Source organism: Schistocerca piceifrons, chromosome X (assembly GCF_021461385.2).
Source record: "Schistocerca piceifrons isolate TAMUIC-IGC-003096 chromosome X, iqSchPice1.1, whole genome shotgun sequence".
Classification (NCBI taxonomy): Eukaryota; Metazoa; Arthropoda; class Insecta; order Orthoptera; family Acrididae; genus Schistocerca; species Schistocerca piceifrons.
The window spans coordinates 88546001-88564265 of NC_060149.1; the positions used below are offsets into that span (position 1 = coordinate 88546001).

An 18265-nucleotide genomic window follows, 5' to 3' on the forward strand; every position below is an offset into this window, starting at 1 on the left:
CCATTCGTGCACCCAGGTTCGTCGTTGAGTACACCATCGCAGGCGGTCCTGTCTGTGATGCAGCGTGAAGGGTAACCGCAGCCATGGTCTCCGAGCTGATAGTCCATGCTGCTACAAACGTCGTCGAACTGTTCGTGCAGATGGTTGTTGTCTTGCAAACGTCCCCATCTGTTGACTCAGGGATCGAGAGGTGGCTGCACGATCCGTTACAGCCATGCGGATAAGATGCCTGGCATCTCGACTGCTGGCGATACGAGGCCGTTGGGATCCAGCATGGCGTTCCCTATTACCCTCCTGAACCCACCGATTCCATATTCTGCTAACAGTCATTGGATCGCGTCAACCATGTCTCTATTGCAGTGACTGTGTTACTCCGAAATACGAAGCAATGTTTTTTTGGACATACATACATTTCTAAAGGAACAGGCACTACGGCGACTACAGTTGCGAATATGGACTACCATCAGCTGCATACACTTCATGTATTTTATGATGGCTGTAGTCGCCACAGTGCGTGTTCCTTGCGACATGCACGCATGTCCGAAGGAGCTCTACATCGTAATGTAGAATAACACAGGCACTGCAATATCGCATTTATCCACTGATACCGTCCAAACAACTTTAAAATGAAATGTCTTCCCTGTACAGAAATATACACAATGGGTGTACGAGGACGGGATGGAGACATATGGCTGACGATGTATGCAACTTTGAGTCTGCCCATCAGACGTGCTCGGAGAGCCAAATGGTAAGGCGACCAATCGCGATAAGCAGGAAATTCGGGTTCGAGTCCCGGTGCGGCACACATTTTCATTTGCGTCATTCCATTTACAGCTGATTGTACTCCATATTCTTAACTGGGCGTGTTTTCATATCCTTCTTCTTGAGTCCACTCGCAACAAGCACAATCCCAAGCCAGATCGTACTGTGTAAAACATTGATGCAAGATCTCAAAAAATACAAACAAAGCAGTCAACATCAACTTAGAAAGTACTAGTAGACCCCGCAAAGGAGGAAATTACCTGACTGTAACGCCACTGATGTTGGAATATAAGCAGATTATCACGACAGGAATAAACAAACACTACAATCTGCTTTGCAGCATTCTCACTATAGCCCGATCTGCAGGCTCTTGAAACAAATTGCTCTACTGAATATGGATGTATCAAATGATACTTTTTACTAGAACTCTGCTTATGCGCCGGCTGGAGTGGCCGTGCGGTTCTAGGCGCTACAGTCTGGAACCGAGCGACCGCTACGGTCGCAGGTTCGCCTCGGGCATGGATGTGTGTGATGTCCTTAGGTTAGTTAGGTTTAATTAGTTCTAAGTTCTAGGGGACTGATGACCTCAGAAGTTAAGTCGCATAGTGCTCAGAGCCATTTGAACCATTCTGCTTATGCAAAAGCTACTACAGGAAATAAATGTGCGGACACCATTTCACAGAGCTAAACAATATATTCTCTATTATCACGAGTTCTGGCGGCGGAAATTTACGCGAGGAGGCCGCCTCTCACAAGGATGTGTACTAAGATTTACGCAAAAACTAAAACCTAGAGTAATTTTCTAAACACTAGTCGAAAAATGGTTCAAATGGCTCTGAGCACTATGATACTTAACTTGTAAGGTCATCAATCCCCTAGAACGTGGAACTACTTAAACCTAACGAACCTAAGGACATCACACACATCCATGCCCGAGGCAGGATTCGAACCTGCGACCGTAGCTGTCGCACGGCTCCAGACTGTAGCGCCTAGAAACGCTCGGCCACTCCGGCCGGCAAACGCTAGTCGACACAGTATATAAATATGACATATTTCGTATACAATGGAAAAGAAATTCACTTGTGTACAACTACACTACTGATGACAAACCGCTGGAAACAGTATCTACCTCAAAACACCTAGGAGTAACCATCCAGAGCGATGTCAAGCGTAACGTTCAAATGGTTCAAATGGCTCGGAGCACTATGGGACTTAACTTCTAAGGTCATCAGTCTCCTAAAACTTAGAACCATTTAAACCTAACTAACCTAAGGACATCACACACATCCATGCCCGAGGCAGGATTCGAACGTGCGACCGTAGCGGTCATGCGGTTCCAGACTGTAGCGGCTTTAACCAAGCGTAACGGCCACATAAAACAAGTACTAGGAGAAGCGGATGCCAGACCAAGATTCATAGGAAGAATCTTAAGGAAATGTAACTCATTTACGAAGGAAGTGGTTTACAAGGCGCTTGTTCGACCGATTCTTGTGGATTATACATCAGTTTGGGCTCCTTACCGGGTAGTATTGTTAGAAGAGATAGATAACATCTAATGAAGAGCAGCACGTTTCGTCACGGAATCGTTTAGTCGGCAAGAGAGCATTACCGAGATACTCAACGGACTTCACTGGCTGACGTTACAAGAGAAGCGTTGTGCATCACGGTGTTGCTTACTACTGAAATTTCGAGACAGCAGTTTCCGGGAAGAGTCAGACAACGTATTACTTTCTCCCACATACATTTCGCGTAACGATGACGACGAGAAAATTCGAGAAATTAGAGCCAGTACGGAGGCTTATCGGCAATCATTCCCCCCCCCCCCCTCCCCCCCGAGTGGAACAGGCTGGTGGGGATCAGTTGGTGGTAACAGAAGTACCCTCCGCCACGCATTATTAGGTGGTTTGCGGAGTGTGATGTACACCTTGATGAATACGAAAAAGGTAATAAGAAAATTCACTTAAAATATGAGAGGGAAGACTATGTAGGTTGTCTCCCTTTCCTATGCGTTTCGTGCACTTGTTACGTAGCTCCTTGGGTTGCGCTTCGTCATCGGAAAGCTGAGAGAAGCCTGCGACGGTAAAGACGGCACTGTTATGACTTTCAACCAGAGTCACACTGCCTGTTTCTTCAGGAATGTGCCGTGCGGCGTAGTCGTGTGGTCTCAGGCGCCTTGCCACGGTTCGCGCGGCTAGCCCCGTCGGAGGTCATCAATGGTGGAAAAGGCCCTCCCTATTGGCCTTGCGGTCTAACGCGCGGCTTTCCGGGCGGGAAGCAGCGCCGGTCCCCGGGACAAATCCGTCCGGCGGATTTGTGTCGAGGTCCAGTGAGCCGGCCAGTCTGTGGATTGTTTTTAGGCGGTTTTCCCTCTTCTCGGCAAATGCGGGCTGGTTCCCCTTATTCCGCCTCAGCTACACTATGTCGGCGATTGCTGCGCGAACAAGTTCTCCACGTACGCGTACACCACCATTACTCTACCACGCAAACATAGGGGCTACACTTGTCTGGTGTGAGACGTTCCCTGGGGGGTCTACCGGGGACAGAACCGCACAATAACCCTGGGTTCGGTGTGGGGCGGCGGAGGGGTGAAGTGGACTGCGGTAGTCGTCGTGGGGTTGCGGACCACTGCGACTGCGGCGGGGACGGAGCCTCTTCGTCCTTTCTAGGTGCCCAGTTGACATAACGTGGTGGAAAAACGGCGTCCTTTCTTGGTTCTCATCAGCTTTGGGAATAGAAAGAAGCCGCAGGGGGCCACGTCTGCCGAATACGGTGGTTGAGGCAACATAATGGTTTTGTTTTCTGCCAAAAAATCACGAACAAATATTGTTGCTTCAGCGGGATCATTACCGTGATGCAATTTCCACGAGTGGATCTGATAAAATTCTGGTCGTTTTCTAGGGATTGCTTCACGCAAACAGATCACAACTTCCAGGTAGTATTCCTTATCGACCGTATGGCCACAGGGCAGGAACGCATGACGCACTGCCGCACTGTAATCGAAGGAGCCAATGAGAAGAACATTCTCATATGGTAGAATTGTCGAATTTTTTTCGGTCTTGGTTCTTCAAGCAGTTTCCATGGAACAACTGTGCCTTGGTTTCCACGTCGTACCGATGTATCCATGTTTCAGCATCTGTTATAACCTCTAGAACTTCTGGATCGTTGCCGAATTCATTCAGCAATTTCTGAGCCACGTCTAAAGGACGTCGTTTTTGTTCGAAATTCAACAATTTCAGAACAAACTTTGCTGCTACACGTTTCATGCACAAAACAACGAGAGAAAATTTATTGGCATGAGCCAAAGGATATGCCCAAGCCATCAGGAACCTGTCTTACTGTGATTGAGTGATTTTCCAGACCATTTTCTATACTTCTTCCACATTGTCGTCAGCAATTCATGTACTAGGGCGTACAGGGCGGCCGCCGTCTTCAATATTTTGTCGACACTCCTTGACGCGTTTTATGCCACTCGTAAAGTCTTGTCTTACTCATAGTAGAGTCGCTGAAAGCCACAGTCAACATTTCGAATGTGGTGCTGCATTTTATTCTATTTTTCAAGCAAAATTTCATGTAAATTCTTTGATCCATGTTTTTCTAAAGTAAAAATCTGCCGAGCACTCGAAAACACGTATATCCTTTTCGATTGTCAACAATAAAATAAATATTCAAAACATCTGAAAATGCAAACATACATCAGGTACATGTGTACCAACAAGATAAAAAAAACTGAAAATTGGATGCATGAAGCTGATGAAATTAGAAAATTCACGATACTTTTTGATCGCATGTCGTACTAAACACACACAACAGCCACGACGGTGGACGGGAAACCGCTGCCGCATGTCCGCTCGCTAACCAACTGACACTCACTGATTGCTATAATTGGTAGTAAAGAGCGCGTGTTAACAGCAGGCGGGGTGTGCGGAAGCCAATGAATCCTGTGAACTTTGTTAAGTTGCTGCGTGGAAAGCGATGTCGAATTTACACCGTGGACAATGCAGATGTAATTGCAGTTACCGTGCGTGCTGCAATATATTACTGCGATGTGCGCTTCATGCAGGGAGCATTATATGGCTGGCTGCCGGCCTGTGAGCGAGCGAGGTGGCAAAGTGGTTCGCAAACTGCCCTCGCCATCGAGAGGACGACGGTACAAACTCCCGTCTGACAACTCAGATTTAGGTTTTCCGTGATTCCTCTAAATCGCTCAAGGGAAATGTCGGGGTGGGTACTATGCCGATCTTCTTCCCCATCTTTCTCTAATTCATGCTAGTCCTCGTCTCTGACGACCTCGTTGTCGACGGGACGTTAAACTCTAGTCTACATCTACACACATACTCCGCAAGGCACCGTAAGATGCGTGATGGAAGGTACTCTCTACCACTAGTAATAGTTTCCTTTCCTGTTCCACTCGCAGACAGAACGAGAGAGAAACGACTGTGTACATGCCTCCGTATGATTCCCAATTTCTCGTATCTTATCTTCGTGGTCTTTACTCGAAATGTGTGTTGGTGGCAGTAGGATCGTTCAGCAGTCAGTTTGAAGTGCTGCTTCTCTAAATTTTCACAGTAGTGTTTCTCGAAAAGACTTGGGTGTTGTTCGAACCTGTCGGTTCTTTCCTTTTCTGTCCGCTTGTGCACATCGAGGAACAGCGCTCGCCTGTCCCGTTCCTCGTTTGTGTTCTGCAGCGTGCATGTCGCGGAACTCGGGTGCGATTCTTGTGTTCGTGTATTACAGAATCTTTAAGGTGTAGACCAGAGTGCAGCTCGATTTTGGAACAAATATTCACGATATTTTTTTATAAAGTTACAAACAAATTACAAAACAGCCTTCAGACTACGGATAGAAAAAACGACCGGATGAAAAAAATAACGACGTTTGAATTCTGAATAACCGGCATTTATCGGTATTTGTTTGGTCTCGATCATAACAGGCGAGCCGTGCAGGGAACCGTGAGCCCTGAGACGCCTGGTCACCGTTTGCGCAGTCCCCCCCCCCCCCCTCCCCAACGCGGAGGTTCGGGTCCTCCCCTCCCTCGGGCATGGGTGTGTGTTGTCCTCCTTAGCGTAAGTTAGTTTAAGTTAGATTAAGTGGTGTGTAAGCCTAGGGACCGATGACCTCAGCAGTTTTTACTAATAACGGAGTAAAACACCGAAATATCAACTAGCCATAGCAGCAGGAATAAAAATTTTAGTTTCGAAAAAGTCTTTTTTAACAAAAAAGTATTTCTTATTCGTAAAATTTGCCTCGTTTCGAAAAAGTGTATTATTGTAGGCAACGGGGAAAAGCGGTCAATGATATTTTAATAACAATGACGACAGAAACTAGCAACAAATACACGGAGTAAGAATTGGTACAGCACTGCTGAGACACTAATGTCCCTGCTGACCGAGTGTCGTGGCTTAAGCTACGCGTGTGCGTGCAAGAGTTGGCCCCACGTGATCTATACGGTAATTACTCCCTTTCGCCACCAGCCATCCGCTGCATTACAGAATAGCACCAAACCTAGCCTGGAAATATTTTTAAGAAGTGAGTCGCAATGAAGAACACCCATCAAAAAAAGTTTTGCATCACCTTGGTTCCTAGAGTTCTGGAACCTGTACAGAAAATTGGAATAGAGATCAACATAGACATCACTTCCGTCCTTTTTATTGCTCATGAAAAACACACATTGCATGTTGTACCACCATACAGCGAACCCTTCAGAGGTGGTGGTCCAGATTGCTGTACACATCGGTACCTCTAATACCCAGTAGCACGTCCTCTTCCATTGATGCATAACTGTATTCATCGTGGCATACTATCCACAAGTTTATCAAGGCACTGTTGGTCCGGATTGTGCAACTCCTCAACGGCGATTTGGCGTAGATCCCTCAGAGTGGTTGGTGGGTCACGTTGCCCATAAACAGCCCTTTTCAATCTGTCCCAGGCATGTTCGATAGGGTTCATATCTGGAGAACATGCTGGCCACTCTAGTCGAGCGATGTCGTTACCCTGGAGGAAGTCATTCAGAAGATGTGCACGATGGGAGCGCGAATTGTCGTCCATGAAGACGAAACCCTCGCCAAAATGGTGTCGATATGGTGGCACCATCAGTCGGAGGATGGCATTCACGTATCGTACAGCCGTTCCGGCGCCTTCCATGACCACCAGCGGCGTACTTCGGCCCCTGATAATGCCAACCCAAAACATCAGGGAACCTCCACCTTGCTGCACTCGCTGGACGGTGTGTTTAAGGAGTTCAGCCTGACCGGGTTGCCTCCAAACACGTCTCCGACGATAGTCTGGTTGAAGGCATATGCGACACTCATCGGTTAAGAGAACGTGATGCCAATTCTGAGCTATCCATTCGGCATGTTGTTGGGCCCATCTGTACCACGCTGCATGGTGTCGTGGTTGCAAAGATGGACATCGTCATTGACGTCGGGAGTGAAGTTGCGCATCATGCGCCCTATTGCGCACAGTGTGAGTGGTAACACGACGTTCTGTGGCTGCACGAACTGCATTATTCAACATGGAGGCGTTGCTGTCAGGTTTCCTGCGAGCCATAATCCGTAGGTAGCGGTCATCCACTGCAGTACTATCCCTTGGGCGGCCTGAGCGAGGCATGTGATCGACAGTTTCTGTCTCTCTGTATCTCCTCCAAGTCCGAACAACATCGCTTTGGTTCACTTCGAGAGACCTGGACACTTCCCTTGTTGAGAGCCGTTCCTGGCACAAAGTAACAATGCGAACGCGACCGAATAGCGGTATTGGCAGTCTAGGCATGATTGAACTACAAACAACACGACCCCTGTACCTCCTTCCTGGTGGAATGACTGGGACTGATCGGCTGTCAGACCTCTTCTGTCTAATAGGCGGTGCTCATGCAGAGTTGTTTACATCTTTAGGCGGGTTTAGTAACATCTCTGAACAGTCAAAGGGACTGTGTGTGTGATAGAATATCCACAGTCAACGTCTATCTTCAGAAGTTATGGGAACCGGGGAGATGCAAAACGTTTTTTGATGTGTGTGTAATGTTATATTTGATTTAAGATATTATAGAATTGTGTGCCACTTCTATGACATAATAAAATAAGAAGGAAATAACAGTAACAATAAAAATTAAAAACTTAATAATTCATTCATGGTATACAATAAAAATAGAAAGTAGCTGAGCTGCTGTGTGTGTCTACATAATATGCCTTTATCTGCTTGTAGCCCTTGAAATCAGAAAAAAGCACAAAAAATAGAGTTCTTGGTTCTCAGTTTTCACCCTTTATAACCGACTATTCGTAATGCCCAAATGTTGGTATGAGCCCCGATTATAACATGAATTTTGAGCAGTGTATCAAAAAATTAGAATGAGTAGGAGAATACTGGTGATTTCTCGTAATTCAACCACTTATTATTTTTCGAGAAAAGCACCAAGCGGTGGAAAGACTAAGTTTTCTTTTATTTGCCCCTTTAATTTAATATTTTGATTGTACATACCTTGGAACTGAGTCAAAATTTTTCAATTTTGATTTCTGCATTTGTTACAGGAAATAATTGAAATAAGAAACCGAAAATCAGTCATTTCAGAAACTGGTTATTCTGACCAGTTTCAACGGCCATGTTAAACTGGCGTTGTTTCAGCGCCATCCCTACTTTAGACCTCTGAACCTTAAGATGATGTGCATTTTTCAAGTAGAACTCTTGCACCTCAGAGGATACTACACGACACCGACGACAGGCATTCGCGGAGAGCGGGGGCGGTTGGTAGGAGGTCTGAACGCTACAATTTTGAACCTAGAACAAAATTTCAAAAATTTCAAAATTTCAAAAACAAAATCCCAGAGCGTCGCTCTCACCGCGTGAGCCAGGCTCCGGATACAGACGCTCCACAGATTGTAATAATACTTAGAAAATGTACACTACTGGCCATTCAAATTGCTACACCACGAAGATGACGTGCTACAGACGCGAAATTTAATCGACAGGAAGAAGATGCTGTGATATGCAAATGATTAGCTTTACAGAGCATTCACACAGGGTTGGATGCGGTGGCGACACCTACAATTTCTCATACACAAACAGCAGTTGACCGGAGTTGCCTGGTGAAACGTTGTTGTGATGCCTCGTGTAAGAAGGAGAAATGCGTACCATCACGTTTCCGACTTTGATAAAGGTCGGATTGTAGCCTACCGCGATTGCGGTTTGTCGTATCATCGCGACAATGACTGTTAGCAGAATATGGAATCGGTGGGTTGAGGAGGGTAATACAGAACGCCGTGCTGGATCCCAACGGCCTCGTATCACTGGAAGTCGAGATGACAGGCATCTTATCCGCATGGCTGTAACGGATCGTGCAGCCACCTCTCGATCCCTGAGTCAACAAATGGGGACGTTTGCAAGACAACAACCATCTGCACAAACAGTTCGACGACGTTTGCAGCAGCATGGACTATCAGCTCGGAGACCATGGCTGCGGTTACCCTTGCCGGTGCATCGCAGACAGGAGCGCCTGCGATGGTGTACTCAACGACGAACCTGGGTGCGCGACTGACTGATTTCTCGGGATCTATGCACCCAAATTTGCAAGAAAATGTAATGACATGTCAGTTCTAGTATAATATATTTGTCCAATGAATACCCGTTTATCAAATGCATTTCTTCTTGGTGTAGCAATTTTAATGGCCGCTAGTGTATTTTTTGTGCAAACATACACTTTTTTGAGTGGAACAATGTCTATTGACATCAACATACTAAAAGTACAGTAAATTAGAGTAACTGTAGTGTCTGTTACAGGTTACTAGTGCGAATCGTTTACGAAATTTTGTATTTTGAACAATTTCCACACCGACACTTGCTTTTGCCAATCACCCTCCGAAATGGCTAAGTACGATGTTGTTATGTACGCTAACAGTGGGCTTACGTGTTCCTTGAGTGCACTGCGACTTGCTAGTCAGTTAATGTGTGACATTCCAAGCAGTAGTTAGTGAGTGGACGATGCGATTTACCAACGCAGAAAAAGCAGACATGCTCACGGTGTATGGAGACAGTAGGTAGAATGCAGTTCGTTCTTGAACAGTATATGCGGCAAGATATCCCAGAAGACGGCAACCATCTCGGCAGTTATTTATCAGCGTCTTCAACCTGTTACGTGAAAGTGATAGGGCAACACCTAGACAGCGTAACAGAAAGAAACCACGACGACAGAAGAGGAAGGAATTAATGTTGCCGGCCTGTGTCGCCGAGCGGTTCTAGGCGCTTCAGTCTGGAACCGCGAAACCGCTACGGTCGCATGTTCGAATCCTGCCTCGGACATGGATGAGTGTGATGTCCATAGGTTAGTTAGGTTCAAGTAGTTCTAAGTTCTAGGGGACTGATGACCTCAGCTGTTAAGTCCCATAGTGCTCAGAGCCATTTTTTGATTTAATGTTCTTACTGCTGTTGCAGTTGATTCGCACGTTAGCTCCCGCGCAATTGCACGAGGAAGTGGCATGTGTCATTCAAGTGTTCTGTCCATTCTCCATCGACATACGTTCCATCCATATCACGTCTCTCCTTATCAAGAGCTACGTGAAACGATAATGAGAATCTTGTTAACTTCTGTATATGGGCATTAAGACAGGATGGTGATGAAGCCACATTTACCAATCACGGTAAGGTACACTGCCGTAACATGCACTATTGGTCTGTTGACAATTAGCGTGTCTTCGTTAGGTGGAACGTCAGCGTCCATGGAGTGTACACTTGTGTTGTGGAATAGCGAACCTATAGCTCATAGGCCCGTTTTTCCTAGAAAAAACTCTGAATGTAGCACAAGTATTGCAGCCACCTAACATATTATCTTCTATGGATGCTAGAAGACGTTCCTCTGCAGACTAGGAGGAACCTGTTGTTCCAACATGGTGACCGTCCAGCCCATAGTGCACGAAATACTACAGCATGTCTTCACGAATACTATCCAAATTGTTCTATTTGACACAGAGGACCTGTACCTTCACCGGCTTGTTACCCGGATTTGAAACCTGTAGACATTTTTCCCTGGGAAAATTGAAGTACGCTGTGTACGAGGACATACCAACTAGACTCAATGACGCGTAACAACGTATTACTGCAGCGTTCTCGGACATCTTCGCTGAAATGCTAGCACGTGTGCAGCAGTCGTTCCATGTCAGACTGGAAGCGTGTACTACCGCTGCCTGTGGTCTTTTTGAACACAACCTGCGACTGTCAATTGTCTCGTTATTGGTCATAATCCACGTAACTAGTGTATGCACTTGTGTTTTTCTTGAATGTGTGCTACCACATGTATTTTATAAGTGTCGGTGTGGGAACTTTTCAAAATACGATATCTCATAAACTACTCGCATTAGAATCCTCCAACAGAGACCACTGACATCCTAATTTACCCTAATATTAGTCTGCTAACGTCAATAGGCGTTGTTCCATTTAAGAAAGTGTATCTTTGCACAGAAAATAAACTGCATGAGTATTGTTACAAGCTGTTGATTGGCTAACAATACGATGCGCTGACAGTCAATTCTTTCTGTAAAAATCGCACTTTCGGTCTCAGCAATATTTGTAGTGCAAAGTTTAGGTGATTTACCTTGTATATGGAGCGTGAACGGTGTCAGACGTTGAGTGATGACTGTGAAGGACAGGGAGATGTTGCATGCCCGTGTGAGAGAGCGTTATCAGAACCTTACAGTGCCTTAAAGAGAGCTCAGTATGGGCCTCCATTTGGCCGGCTGGTCTAATCCTATAATATCCAAGTATATGGGGCATTTGGATGTAGCTGTGGCGAATTGTTGGACTGTATGAGAAATTGAGGGCTGGCGTACTCGTCGTGAAGGTTCTGGCAGACCACGTTTGACCACCGTAAGGGAGGATCATCGTATTGTGCAACGAGCACAATCGCTTCACATCTACGCCTGCTATTCGAGAACAAGTAATGTATTTCTACGACATTCTGAGTCATCCCACATCTTTGGTCATAAACCAGCAGCAGCCTTACTAGGTGATTATCCTCCCATGCTTAGGTTGCCGTTTACACCACAACACCACTCTAAACAGTTGCATTTAGAGTGCTGCTGCGATTTGGAAGCAAGGACTCCTGAGGGATGGCCTCGCGCTCTTGTTCAGCGATGATTCACGGTTCTGCACTACCTCAGGTGACCATCATCGGTGAGTACGGTGGCGACCTGGGGAAAGGTCCCATTTTTGCGTTGTTTTGGAGTAGAACAGTGGTGTTGCTCCTGGAGTCACTGTGCCGGGAGCCATCGGGTACGACTTCAGGTCGGAGCTGATTGGGATTGTCGGAGCTCTGACGGCACAGAGGTTCTTACGGACATCGTTCATTTTCATGTGTTACCTCACATTGGACAGTTACATGGTGCCATTTTTCAACAGGAAATTACTCGTAAATACATGTTCCATGTGTCTATGAACTGTGTGATGTTGAGTTACTCCTGTGGCCAGTAAGATCCAAAAGTCTGTCCCCAATAGAGCATATGTGAGGCTAGCTCCGACACCAACTCTGTCCCACTGATGAATTCTTCTCGGGTTATCAGCCGAGTGGTGGCGTCTTGTCGCAACGTTTCATTGAGTTTCGTACCCATCATCTTCTGGCGAAGTGTCGGGATGCTTCTCTCTGCTCTCTGGTATCGACAACCTCCCCTGAGGTGGTCTACAATATCGGAGTCTGTTGTCTGTTGACATTTACTCCACAAATGTAAGATAAAATTGACTGGGATTTAAAGGATTAGCTAAAACTTGTCTGAGCTCGACAGGATAAAATACTGTGGGTTCTAGGAAACTAGCGGCGCGAGGAAGAGGAATGTTTGTTCTTCTTCTTCTGCTTAACTCTTGGAATAGCAGCGATTACGCGTTGCCAGCCATACTCGGTAAAAATAGGGAAGCGGTTTATAAGGTCCAAGTTCCTCTTAGGAACGACGGCGGTTAGATATGCAATTGCCCAACCGAAATCATAAGGCTTGTGGAGTAGCGGTGGTTTAGGTATATTGGAGCCGGTAAAAGGGTAGGGGGTATTGTGATGCGCGTGCATCTTGACACGCAATGATTTTGCGACCATCTTCAGTAGTCCCGGCGCAGTCATCTCTGTCTCTGCTGGCGGCGTATTGACTACGTCTTCTGTGTCTTGTTCTTAGATGGGCGCAGCAGTTGTGTCTTCATCTTCCAGCAGCGGCTGTTCCGAATTGTCCTCGGGAGGGCGGGCGGACGTTTCGATGCCTCTGGCCACGTCATCCCGTGTTGGTGGTGGAGCTGGCTCGGAATCTAGTTACCACAGGCCCTCCCCTTTCGAGGAGGGGACAGACATCTCTATCGCTACCTCCGCGGGCACCTCCACAGCACCCTGCGTTACCGCAGCAGCCGGGAGAGCGTCCATCTGCGTGGCGATGGTGGCAGTAGTAACGTCTCGCCCCTTGCGAGACTTGCAGGCCAGCAACTCGCGGAGCTGCGCGAGCTGAAGGTGCATCTCGTCCACCTCAGGCCGAAGTGCAGCCCTCTCCTCTGCCATGGCACATTTGAGAGCGGCAACTGCGTTGGCGACAGCATCTTCCATGTTGCGAATGCTGTCGGGACTGCAGCAGCACGGTCCTCCACTCGCGCCAACACCAGCAGAAGTGCCAATGGCATTATATGCAGGCGGAGCGTTTACCGCGTCTTGGTCCATTGTCACCTCCTCTTGCGTGGTGATTCGCCGTCGGCGTGTGTGCCACCCCCTCTCGCGGCCACAGCGCGTGAGATAACTGCAGCCACGGTAGTTGGCGGCGTGGGAGCCGCCACAGTTGGAACGTGTCGCGGCGGCGTCCCTAGGCTTCGTGCACTCGCGTGTGAAGCGCGACTTTGCACACTTTAAACACGCGAGTGCGCTAGTGCATTCCGCGGCGAAGTGCCCCAGCTTCTGACAGCGGAAGAGCACTGTACAGTCTTCTTCTTCTTCTTCTGCTTGCTGTCCAGCCCGAGTACTTGGCCCAGGAGGCTGACGATCGGGGCAACTTGTTCTCCTCGTGTTCCCTTCGGGCGTCTAGGCATGTTGGCGCCGCGAGCGAGAGTAGCAGCGAGCAGCAGCGATGTGACCCAAATGAATCAGCAGCAGAAGTCATCGGGATGCTGTCTCTGCTCCTTTTTGACTTTCCTCTCTGTGAGGAAGTTCGAGTGGAAGTTTGTGGCCTGTTGGCCTTTACTCCCCTAAGAATCTTGATGAAACTTGTTTTTTGGACTATTTGATTATATCTGGAACTGGCAAGGAGTGCCGAAAATCTATATCCTTGAATGAAATTTTCACTCTACAGCGGAGTGTGCGCTGATATGAAACTTCCTGGCAGATTAAAACTGTGTGCCGGACCGAGACTCGAACTCGGTACCTTTGCCTTTCGCAGGCAAGTGCTCTACCGCAAAGTGTCTCCGCAATATCCTTTCTTTCAGGAGTGCTAGTTCTGCAAGGTTCGCAGGAGAGCTTCTGTAAAGTTTGGAAGGTAGGAGACGAGATACTGGCAGAAGTAAAGCTGTGAGGACGGGGCGTGAGTCGTGCTTGGGTAGCTCAGTCGGTAGAGCACTTGCCCGCGAAAGGCAAAGGTCCCGAGTTGGAGTCTCGGTCCGGCACACGGTTTTAATCTGCCAGGAAGTTTCATCTATATCCTGTTCTTGTCGATGTGACGTTTTTTTTTTTTCGTCTTACTAGTGACTGAGGACTGTTCCTCTGTGTTGGCTTGATACGTAACGTATTCTGCCTTCAGTTGTTCTCCGTAAACCAGAGAAGTGGTTACACAATGCATCTGCAGGGTAGTGAAGATAGGGTAGGAATTAATCAGCTCATAATCCTCCCTAGAAAGTCCTGTAAGGCCTTCTGGATAGCTAACTGGTTGATGTGGGAGTCGCGGGTTTGGATGGTTTGGTGGGACAAAAGGATAGGGATTTTCGTGGTAGGGGTATGTACTGTCGCGAAGCGAACAAGCAACCTTCTTCAGTACAGCACTTGCGCTGTACATGTCCGGAAGCGGGAGGAATGGTACTTCTTCCCACTCTTCTTCCGCTTGTGCAGCTGCTTCGGTGTCCTTTTGCTGTGTCGCCTCCCCTTCGGCAGGCTCGCCTGTTTACGTGGCCACCGTTGCGAACTCCTTCGCTCGTGCAGGAGTCGTGTGGGTGGCGATGTCTTCTCTGGTGGCGGAGTCTTCTTTGGCTGAGCGAAGTTCCTGCGTCAGCACAGCAATCTGACGCCGAGCCTCGCCCAGTTCCGCCAACATGGCCGCCCTCTCTTCCGCCATGGCGGATTTGAAGGCGGACATGGCTTCTTGTACAGCGTCCTTTAGACGCCTGGAGACTACGTCTTCTGTACAAGAGATCACCTCGTCATGTGTTGTGACCACTTGCTTCTGCGTCGTCTTCTTATCCGGTCCGCGCCAATTCCTCTTGTAGGCGCAGTAACGGGCGTTCGCCTCGTGTGCGCCGCCACAGTTGACGCAGGTACAAAGAGTATCCTTCTCCTTCTTGCAGTGGCGCGAGTCACGTGCTTGTGCACGCTTCAAACACGCGACTGCGCCGCTGCAGTTCTTGGCGACGTGGCCAAGCTTTTGGCACCGAAAGCACTGCGCTACAGTCTTCTTCTTCCTGTTGCCGGACGTTCCTGCTAGCGTGAGCAGCAACTCCGCTAGGGCTGCAGCTTTGCGTCCTCTTCCGCGTCCCGACATCTCGAGCAGCAACAGCGTTAACAGCGATGCGTACCTCCCCGCAGCCTGAGCGGGAATGATCGGAATGAAGTGTTCTGCATATCTATATAGCTGCTTGGTCGTCGTCTGCTACTGTAGGTCGGCCAATCACGTTCCTCCGGAAGGGGGTACCGTGTAGGTAGTGGTGTGTGGTGGGGGGGGGGGGAGGGGGAGGGGCGGCACGATGTTGCCCGGCTTCGACACCCGGCGGCTATCCAATTTGTCTGTGGACGCAGCTGCCTTCAGGTCGGAGCGTTCCTAACGTATTTTGTCAGTTGTGGTATTCCACGCTGCACTGAGCTGAAAACTGCTATCCCTGTTTACTAAATTGTTGTGCAAACGTATCTCCACTGCCTCTTTGAAGATCGTGTCCCAGAAACCGTTAGCGCTGCACAGCTTCATCGTTTTTTTCGAATTCGAAGGTGTGTCCCTCGATAATGCCACGTTCTGCTAGCTGTCCTAGTCGTACGTTCATGATGTGTTCAGTACAGCGCTGGGGGATACATCGTTGTGCCTGCCCGATATTTCCATCCCACATTCGCACTCAGTACTGTAAATGCCCGGCGTCTGTTACCCCAGCTGGTCTTTGGTTGAGCCAAGTATATCTTTTAAAGGAAGCACGAAATAACGCCCACCTTTCGACCCCCGAAAAAAGTCAAAGATATACTTGAAAGCAAACATTATTGTCGCTTCCTAAAAAAGCAAAGTTGTGGTGTTGGGGGCCACGACATGGAGGAGGAACCGAAACGAGATGATCGCTCCGGCGAGACGCAGGGTATGGCAGATGACGGTCCAGGGGAGGTACTGAAGAGGACAGGGAGGAGGTACCCTCGGGACTCTGGTCCTTGGTACCCGTGGGTCGCGACATCCAAGCGCATGTCGCAGCCGTCACGACAGTTGACGCGCCAGCAGTCGCACCAGCCGCGCCGACTACAGAAGCTGCCACACCCTCGCCAACGTCTAGTCTGGCAACACCGGTCAAGACTGCAGAGGTCGACCAAACCTCACGGAAGCGCCCAGCCGCGGCCGTAGAGGACACTCCCTCCCCCCAGGCAAGTTCCGGTCGCGCCAGGCGGAAGAAGAGGAGGGTGCGTCGAAGGACGACTGCATCGCCGAGAAAACCCGATGAAGAAGGCTTCATCGCGCCCTCCCGGCGCCACACAGCGAGAGCCACGGCGTTCGAACTGGTGATGCCGGAACAAATCCAGGCGGCAAACCGGTATGCAGATCTGCCGGAAGTAGCCGATGCTGACGTGGACTTGACCACACCGACTACGGCGACGAAACCTCCACGTCGCCCGCCGCTGATCACCGTCCAGTGGCGCGAGGGCTATAGTGAGCTGAGAGAGAAGCTCTACTCGGTCGTAAAAGCGCGAATGATGATGGCGGGGACCGACACGTACAAGGTTAGAGCAGAATGCATAGAGGACCACGCGAAACTCATGCAGCTCTGCGAAACCGAGAAGTGGAACGCAGAGCACTGAACAGATGAAGCAGTTGAAGGTCGTCTTTCGCCACCTGCCGCTGAAGACGGAACCGGCGTTTCTACAGCGGAAGCTGGAGGAACTGGACTTCCAGACCCGCCATGTCGGCCTGATGAGGTCGCCCAGGACCCACAGGGACATTCCCTTGTTCCTGGTGGTATTGGTTGACAACGTTGACAACTGCAAAATTTTTCAGGTTGACAACATTGCCGACTTCGACGTAAAAGTCGAACCACTCCGTGCGAAGGGCAGACGATCCCAGTGCTTCAACTGCCAGAGCAGGGATCACAAAATATTGCAGGATTCCTGAGCGCTGCTGCCAGTGTGCCGAGGAGCACCAATCGCGGGACTGCCCGAAGAAGAAAGAAGACCGGCCGAAGTGCTGCAACTGCAACGGAGACCACGTCACCTGCTATCGAGGATGCGCCGCATTCGAGCGCGGGAAGTGCGCCAGCCGCGTAAACCCGAGTCACAGCTTCGCGGACGTCGCTTAGGGGAAGCCGGCCGCCCCCTTTTAGAGATCAGAGCCGCTCGCAGGGGAGGCCGCACCGGCACCGCAGCCGTCGCGGCTGCCCTCGCCCGCGGCACCGCCTGCAGTTGGGGAGGCAGGCTTGCCGGCGCCCGCGGCTGCGAGGCGGGTTGCCGCCAGCGCAGGGCGTTCCCAGCACGCCGCTCCGCTGCCGACTACGGGAAACGTCGCGGTGGAGTCAAACCTTCCCGAAACAGCGAAGGAAGACACCACCGAGCTGGTCGCGCTTCTGCGGTCGCTCAACCAGCTGATGACTCAGCTGCCGGTGCTCGTGGGAGCAGTGACGGCGGCCCTCCAGGCCATCGCCGGGAGAGGCCAGCCTTAAGGTGGATAACGACCATATTTATGGGTTAACCATTTGCACGTTCAACACTAGGGGCCCCCACCCCCAGCAGAGCAAATTTCACCAGTTCCTACGGGACGAGGCGGTCGACATCTGCCTTGTGCAAGACACCTTCCTCAAACCCGGGGTCGACGTGCGAGCAGCTAATTTTTGCTGCTACCGAGATGACAGAGCCACCCACGAGGGCAGCACTGCCATCTACGTGAAGAAGTCACTGCGCCACCACCGGGTTCAACTGCCACCGCTTAATGCGCTGGAGGCCACAGGAGTGGCCGTCAACACCACCGCCGGAAAGATTATTTTCGTGTCTGTGTACCGGCAGCCTGGCAGACCGCTAGACGAAACCGACTTTGACGCCCTGCTGTCGTTGGAGGGGCGAGCTTTCATTGCCAGGGATTTCAGTGGGAAACACAACGAATGGAACTCGTGAACTGTCAACTGCAGTGGGCGC

The 18265-nt window shown here is 49.4% G+C and overlaps 2 protein-coding genes across 2 annotated transcripts in view; one reads left to right on the forward strand and one right to left on the reverse strand.

Moving 5' to 3' along the window:
* The window catches only part of LOC124722191, a 44022-nt gene extending 29005 nt beyond the window's left edge, over positions 1–15017 (reverse strand). The window contains exons 1-2 of the mRNA XM_047247389.1: positions 14859–15017; positions 13079–13603 (exon numbers count right to left, since the gene is read on the reverse strand). Coding sequence (XP_047103345.1) covers positions 13079–13603; positions 14859–15017 — 684 coding nt within the window. The remainder of the gene's footprint in view (positions 1–13078; positions 13604–14858) is intronic.
* A 1170-nt stretch (positions 15018–16187) lies between these two features.
* LOC124722192 (skin secretory protein xP2-like) lies at positions 16188–17796 on the forward strand. The gene is made up of 2 exons (XM_047247390.1): positions 16188–16259; positions 17461–17796. Exons 1-2 carry the CDS (start codon positions 16188–16190, stop codon positions 17794–17796), a joined length of 408 nt encoding a protein of 135 aa, XP_047103346.1.
* Positions 17797–18265: the final 469 nt, after the last annotated feature.

Coding starts and splice junctions, on each gene's coding strand:
- LOC124722192 (XM_047247390.1), top strand. CDS start 16,188: ATGGAGGAGGAACCGAAACGAGATGATCGCTCCGGCGAGACGCAGGGT. Junction 16,260..17,460: donor CAGATGACGGTCCAGGGGAG/GTACTGAAGAGG, acceptor GCCCCCTTTTAG/AGATCAGAGCCGCTCGCAGG.